The sequence below is a fragment of the Urtica dioica genome, chromosome 11 (assembly GCF_054948205.1).
Source record: "Urtica dioica subsp. dioica isolate 48M chromosome 11, U.dioica_male_clone48M_v1_H2, whole genome shotgun sequence".
Lineage (NCBI taxonomy): Eukaryota > Viridiplantae > Streptophyta > Magnoliopsida > Rosales > Urticaceae > Urtica > Urtica dioica.
In genome coordinates, this window is record NC_142766.1 from 3,207,738 (window position 1) to 3,215,744 (window position 8,007).

Here is an 8,007-nt window from a genome sequence, read left to right on the forward strand (position 1 = left end):
TAAATAATAATGGTACGGTGATACACAATTTCTTTATTTATTTTCGCGTTCAACTTTATTTGGTCATTAAAGCTTATCCAACTTTGGTGGTTCAAATTTTTTTTGAACCGTACTGTTTAAACATATTTGATTTAAAATATGTACGTATCTCCTTTGTTTTGTCGACATCTATCTATATGTGATATTACTACTATATATGAGGAAGCAAGTCGTGTATATATATGCTATATAGTGATTTATATAACTGACGTGATTTGACTTTCTATCTACTGATTGAAAAATTGAATTAACACTGTAACTAACTCGTTCTAAATCTCATAATGGTGAAAAAGACTAGTAACAGAAAATTGAATTATTGGAATATGACCCAGACAGACCCCCCCAAAAAAAGAAAAGTGGAAGAATATAATAGAGAAGATAAATATCGCCTTCAATTTTACTCATGATTTCTCAAAATTGTCTTGAAAATAATAAAACAAAAGAGTCACTAGGTAGTTATCCAAGAACAATAGTGTGATAAATATTCAAACCTCCCAAACATGATGTTGCTCAAAATGACTCAAGCCCTGCAAATTCTGACTCTCATCATCAAACATCAGGACTTGATCATGATCAAATCCCTTGTGAATAGTTTGCTGATTACCATTTTTCACCGCCTGTTTCTGTGACCTCCCAACCCCCAAGAAGTCCACAGTCGTCATCACGTCCCCACCCCCAGAATTCCCGGCATGCAAAACGACGTCGTTATTTTCTGTATCGTTTTGACGCCCATGGCCAAAGAACACCCCTCCCAGAAACCCCACATTATTATTATTATTATTACCATTATTGTCATTGTTGGCGCTGATCATCATAGCACTGCGGTGATGAGCCGAGGCGTAGCTCGGCGGAGCCATGACCGAGCCCTTAGCCAAGCCGCCGGCTGTGGACCCCATCTGCGCCGCCTTCTGCAGCAATGCCGTGGCCGACATGTACGGATACGTAGTACCGTTTTGGTACAGATGGTGATCATCTCTGAGATTGTTGTTGATCATCATGATCAGAGGGTTCTGGTTTTCATTGATCATCAGATCCTGTTGATGATGGTCTCTTGATGACGTGGCGTGATTGTTGTTGGCGGCGAAGGTATTGTCGTTTGCGGTGGTTGGCTGTGGAACATTGGCGGTGGTGTTCACGAGCGAGGAAATGAGCTCTGATTTGTGTGGTGTGAGTGTGACATTTTCATGTCGTTCGAAAGGGGACATCTGTGCAGTCAGTGTCGTTTTGCTGTTTTCCTCGGCGATTGCGTCGCAGAAAGCTCTGTGCGTTATGAAGCTGTCTCGCCTGAGAGAGATCTATTATTGTTATTTAATTTTTTCATCACGAGAGACTTGTTATTGAACTATGTCATAATATAATGCCACTGTCTTTAACAATCTTATGTAGATAAAGATTATTCTACATAATGATCATGATCTGTATTTAATAAGGGGGAAAATTATTCACAAAAAGATTATTTAATTTGTGTCCCGCTATTTTAAAACAATGCTTTACCCTGATGAATTTCAAAATTCTAAAAATGAACTTACTTTCATTCAGTATTACAAGCGAACATAAATATGAGCCCTAAAACATTATTGGGACGCAAGTTGAATTAGTCAAAGTCGTAGGACGGACTGAGCAAACACAGATCATTAAATATTCTGGGCTATAAATGAAAATACTGCAGATCGATCAGCTTTTATAGCTTGTATATATAGAGCAGTCTAAATAGTGAAAGCAACAATCCATAATAGTGTATTGAAAGAATGAGGAGAGAAGTTATAACCTGGAAAAGACGGTTCCGCAGTCGCAATTGTACTGGCGGGTGCCACAGGTCTTGGAGTGGGCCTTGAAGTCGGAGTGGACGGCGTAGTGTTTGTTGCAGCGGTCGCACTTCCAGTGCTTGAGGCCGTGCTTGCGGCTGAAGTGCTTCTTGATGCCGGTGAGGTCTCCGAGGGCGCGCGAGGGGTTGTGGTGCACGCACGACGCCTCGGGGCACACGTACACTCGCTTCTTCGCCGCCTCGCTGGCGTTGCGCTGCCTCAGCTTCCACGGCAGATTGTGCCCGCGCCTGTGCAGCTGCAGGTTCTGGTCCCTCTGGAACCCTTTGTTGCATACCTCGCACACAAACCGGTTCTTCGCCACCAACGTCTTCGGCGACAGCGCTATAACCTCCGCGCTCGGGTCTGCAATTTCAAATTTCATTATCACCTATATGTATGTACACACCACTCCAATATATATCAACTATTATTCTACTTTACCTATCTACCACGCTATCCACTCGTGATCGATCGGACATAGGCGTGAGTTAGACTATTTCCTTAAAACTAGAGAGGGTTTTTACTGAATTCTTTAGTTAAAACTAAATGGATTTTTTTTTTTTATTACTTTTCTTTAACTCAAAGTTTCACCTTTATTTGAGATGTAAATCAGCTTGATTTTTTGAACTTAATTTGGGTGTAGGAACCGTTAGACATTATAACTTGATATGAGCATTTGACGATCCATCTAAAACAACAAGGTGTGTTTTTTTTTCTTCTTTCAAATAATATAATTGAAAAAGGGTTCTAGAAGAAAAAAAAGGTAGTTATTATAATACTTAAGAAAGAAGCTTCCCGGAAGGCATCTAGCTATCAAGCATTATATGGATATATTTATCTAAAAGCAATTAAATACTACTATTATGCACCAATGAAAATCAAACCTAAAATAATTATTAACGATAGATCAAATCACTTTGACAAAGTTTGAATGTTGAAAAATATGTGAGAGAGAAACGAAAATTGAATCAATTAGTAGATAGATATATTCCAATGGGCAAAGAAAAAAAAAATGAATGATTCCCTGAGTAGAAACAGTTGAGAACAAAAAGAAAGAGAAAAGGAGAGAGAAACATAGCATAGAATAGCATGGTCAAGAAAAGGTAACAGTTAAATCCAATTATTGGCTATTGCAATCCCATGCCAATAATTGAGCCTTTTTTTTTTTGGGTCAGGAAACAATAATTGAATTCAAGTATTTCAACTACTATTCTAGTTCCCCTGGACATCAATAATTGACCAACATTTTTATAGACATTTTTCTTGTCGTGATAAAAAAATTAAAACAGCTACTCTCCCAAATGAGAAAGAAGACAAAATTTATTTTCTTCTTCTCTTGATCAAAAGCACTATCGAACAAAATCACTCCCACTTATTTTTTTTTGATCTACAAGAAGGAGTGTATTGGTAGGCCTATCATGCAAGACTAACGCTATTTGAATGAAAGACAAAGAAGCTTAGATATCAATTAAAATAATTGATCCAAGTAAAGCTGCACTTTTGGTCGTTCAAGAAAACTCTTAACAAAGAAACATGAACGGAAAGTATTGAATATACTGAATTATGGTGGATCTTAGTCCTGCGCGTAAAAGTTATAAAGTTATAGTACTGAAACGTTGCTATTTTTATTTATATTTTCCAAGTTTTTCTAGTGATTATTTGCTTACTCTTTTTTTTAAAGGAGAATATATGCTTAATCAATTTGAAGTAAAAGATAAATACTCCGAAGTTTTTCATTTTGCCTAGTTTATGGTTCGAGAAAAACACATGAAAGTTTATTTTGCCGTCTAACATATTTTATTTCTTGTCTTCCCACTCTTTGTTCGTCATCAAGTTTGTACCCTCGTGACATTTATTGGCCAAAACTGTCGATTTATATTTACACATAATCTGTGTCCATTTGCGCATGTGGAGGATCTTCGATTATATTTCATTATTGGATTTTTTTTATTAATCAACACACCAATGAACAATATATTTGGGGTATACATATATGTATCACACCACACCAGTGAACACTATATTTGAGGTATTTTTAAAATTACATAATCAACCAAGATTTCAGCGCATGGATCAGTTGCATCTCTATGTATAACTGACATGTAGGAGCCAAGAAAAATTAAATAAAAGAGCACTGGTAGCTACTGAATATTTGAAACTAGATAGTATTTGATCATAAAAAAGAACACACACACACACGAGAGAGAGAGAGAGAGAGAGAGAGAGAGAGAGAGAGATACCTGGGTTACCAGGAGGGTTTCTTTTCTTCTTAATGGGTGGAGGTAATTGAGTTGTAGAGCCGTTGCTTAGAGTGGTGGCTGAAGACAGAGAGTTGACTGAGTCAATTTGGAAACATTGCCTTTGATGATCTTCTCTACCATTATTGTTGCTATTATTAGTATTCCCTGAAGATAAGCTTTCACCAGCTTCACCGTTTGTGATTATTGACATCTTTTATGCTGGAAAACAAGCTAGCAAAACGATAAAAACTTGAAGATATATAGATCTCACTCTCTCTCTCTCTCTCTCTCTCTCTCTCTCTCTCTAATATAATTATTGTATATCTTTTGTACTCTTCTTGTTTTTCTTTCCCTCACAAGCTCTATCAATTTTGTTGGTTTCTCACTTGATAGCTTTGCACTTGGAATTTCCTGGCTGGCTATATAATATCTACATAAGGGAGAGAAGATTGATTGTGTACGTGTCTGTGATTATTGTGAGTAAGAGTATATGTGTTTAGAAAAATGAAACACAAAAAATGGGTTTTGTTGTGGCCAGAGGAGGACAAAAACCCAGGAAATTCTCCTTCATTTATGGTGATGAAGAAAGAGAGTTTTAGCAGTTAGTCACAAGATGAACAGCAAAATATGGCTTGGTCTACTTTGGCTTTGTATTGTAATAGGAACACATTTATTATATATGTCCATATCATTTCTCTTTTGATTTATTATAAATATACCCTTAGCATTTCAAGATTATAATGATAATGCCATTCGGTAATCTTTTTCTGTTTTAAATGCGTTTATAATTTGGACAACAGTTTATTCCACTTTAAGTCGTACTTGGCTATAACATTGTTACTCGTATAATTTGCACACTCCGAGAACAATTAAAAAATTAACTAACGTAATTAAGATGGTTGTTTAAGTTTTAGGTTAAGCAACTTGTTGAACAATTGATTGTTTTAGCAGATTAAATGCAATGTTTTGGAGCACTACTACAAATATGAGATTCTACAACGGACTTTCTACAACGCTTAACATAAGCGTTGTAGAAACTAGGGATTCTACAACGCTTAACATAAGCGTTGTAGAATCTGGGTGATTCTACAACGCTTATGGATAAGCGTTGTAGAATCTGGGTGTTTCTACAACGCTTATGGATAAGCGTTGTAGAATCTGGGTGATTCTACAACGCTTTACAAAAGCGTTGTAGAAGAACTTAAATTTCAGATTTTCCACAACGTTACAACAACCCGTTGTAGAACCTTCGCCGCGGCACCATGTGATTTTCGCCGCGGCGAAACCTTTCTACAACGCAAGTTCAAAGCGTTGTAGAAGGATGGACCTCGCCGCGGCACGATTTAAACCTCGCCGCGGCGACAAATTCTACAACGGTTTTTTTAAAGGGTTGTAGAATAGAGTCGCCGCGGCGATGGTCCTCCCTCGCCGCGGCGAGATTATGTCGCCGCGGCTGGAAATAACCTCCGCCGCGGCGAGAAGGATACCGTGGCCTAGCAGTTTTCTATGAAACTGCCTCGCCGCGGCGATGTAGGACTCCCGCCGCGGCGAGATGATCCTACAACGGTTGAAAATCCGTTGTAGGATCTTCTCGCCGCGGCGAAGACATATTCTCGCCGCGGCGAGGTTTTTAGGTTTTCACTATATAAACCAGTTTTCAGTTTTTTTTCTCATTTTCCTCAAAATACAAACGCGAGACAAACTATTTCGGCCGACTCTGTCTTCATTTTCTCTTCCAAAATCCCTCGCCACGTCCTCGCCGCCCCGATTTCTCGCCGTCGCCTTGTCCTCGCCGCCATTCTCGCTCGCCACGTCCTCGCCACCCAACTCTCTCGCGCCTCTCTCTCTCTCACCGCCTCTCACTCTCTTTTTAAAGGTATGATTTTCTAAGTTTTTAAGGTGGTTATTGATTTAATTTCGTGTTGTTGAATATGGATTTCGTGTTTTTGAATATGGATTTCATGTTATTTCCCCGAGTTGCATGTTGTGGTTATTGATTTAACAAAATTAGGGTTATTGATTTAAGGTGGTTATTGATTTAACAAAATTAGGGTTTGTTATTTTATTATGAATGAATTTGAGTTAGAATTTGTGTTAGAATGAATTTGAGTTAGAATTTGTGTTAGAATGAATTTGAGACGTTAGAATTTGTGTTAGAATTTGTGTTAGAATGAATTAGAGTTAGAATTTGTGTTAGAATGAATTTGAGTTAGAATTTGTGTTAGAATGGAATTGTTTATGAATTTGATATTGTTATGTTTAAATGAAGTTGGAATTGATATAGAATTTGTGATTGTTGTGACATTGTTAGTATTTAAAATGGTTATGTTGATTGTAGATGTCGAGATTGAATTTTTTATGATTATGCTTTGTGAAGGTGAAAAATGGTTCGAACAAAAAATCCGGCGGGCGCCACGGCTCCGAGCACTTCCAAAGGTCCTAGTAAAAGTAAAAGTAAGCGAGCTCGTCAATCGTCTCCTGAAGCAGATTATAACACGAATATCTTCACCAGCAAGGCCGCGGAGGATCGTTACGACAAAATCTCGTCGTGCAGTGTGATCCCTGAGCGGGGATTCAATGTGAGCTCTAACACCGAGATAGGAGTGTCAATCCGCAACAGTATTCTTGGTCATGAATGGGTGAAGTATTGTGCCGTTCCCGAGTTCGAGACGAACTTAAACTTCGTGTACGAATTCTACGCAAACTTACCGGATCACAATGGAGATGTTGTGACGGTCCGAGGTAAAAAGGTCGATGTGAGCATCGAAGCGATCAACGATTTGCTTGGGACCCCAGATGTGCCTTTCGAGAATGAAGGCTATCGGGAATGGTTGAGAACTTGCAGCCACGAGGAGATGGCGAGGTTGCTGTGCATTCCAGGAGAGGATTGGGTCCTTGAAAAAGGGAAAAGGGTACTCAAGCGTGACCAACTCACCAGGATTGCTAAAGCTTGGATTTACTTTGTTTGCGCTCGCCTCTATCCGATCAAGCACTTCACCACTCTTGACGAGGGCCGTATCCAGGTGTTGTTCTGCATCATAAAAGGTCATTCTATCAACGTCGGTCGATTCATCTACAATTGGATGAAGAGTCTAGACTATACTAATGAACGCCACGGTTTGCCATATCCGTCGATCATTACCGGCCTTTGTACAAATGCGGGGGTAGGACGCTCGAAAAGGGATACGATCAAGGGTCCTATGGGGCCTATTACGAATAACATCATCGATCGCTACAAGATTAGGGAGGAACCACAAGAGGAGGAAGCGGAGGATGAGGAGGAGGAAGGGGAAGAGGGACCACCAGTCAACGAGCCTCGATCCTCCGGTAGTCGACCCCGCCACCATCGACTACATAGCTCAATGCTCCAACTATCTCGTCGGCGGGTTCCAACACACGCAACAGTACATGCACCAACAAGCGGAGTATGGCGCCTCTCACATCAACCAACTGAACGATCTCTACTCTCGGTGGGACATCAACCAAGAGAACCAGGTGTTATTTCCTCCATATCCTCAATACTCCGATTATCCGTACCCACCACCACAGTGGCCACCGCATATGGCACCTCCTCAATATCCGGCGCACTCACCACCACCACCACCACCGAATGACGACTAAACCAACAACACCAACTTTAAATTTTAAATTCAAGACTCGTTTGGTTTGTTTAAGCTTCATTTTAAATTTAAATTAAGACTCGCATGGTTTGTTTATGTTTAAGACTCGTGTTTTAGTTAATGTGTGTTTGAGACTTGATTAATATTTAAAAATTATGAAATCTGAATGTGTGATGGTTTTTTACTTGAATGATAATTTTTCTGTTGAAAACCAAGTTTAAAATGGGAAAGACAGTAAAAATGTGTAGGGTGAGGTGATTCTATTCTAATCTCGCCGCGGCGACTTAGACATTTCGCCGCGGC

At 39.4% G+C, this 8,007-nt stretch overlaps 1 protein-coding gene across 1 annotated transcript; it reads right to left on the bottom strand.

The window, feature by feature from the left end:
* Window positions 1-424: 424 nt before the first annotated feature.
* Window positions 425-4,728, bottom strand: LOC149380705 (uncharacterized). The gene is made up of 3 exons (XM_089601538.1): window positions 4,085-4,728; window positions 1,808-2,207; window positions 425-1,323 (listed from the first exon to the last, which is right to left on the bottom strand). The coding sequence occupies exons 1-3, from the start codon at window positions 4,293-4,295 to the stop codon at window positions 525-527; spliced, it is 1,410 nt and encodes a 469-aa protein (XP_089457664.1). The 5' UTR covers window positions 4,296-4,728; the 3' UTR covers window positions 425-524.
* Window positions 4,729-8,007: the final 3,279 nt, after the last annotated feature.

Coding starts and splice junctions, on each gene's coding strand:
- LOC149380705 (XM_089601538.1), bottom strand. CDS start 4,295: ATGTCAATAATCACAAACGGTGAAGCTGGTGAAAGCTTATCTTCAGGG. Junction 2,208..4,084: donor AAACCCTCCTGGTAACCCAG/GTATCTCTCTCT, acceptor TTGAAATTGCAG/ACCCGAGCGCGGAGGTTATA. Junction 1,324..1,807: donor TGCGGAACCGTCTTTTCCAG/GTTATAACTTCT, acceptor GATCTCTCTCAG/GCGAGACAGCTTCATAACGC.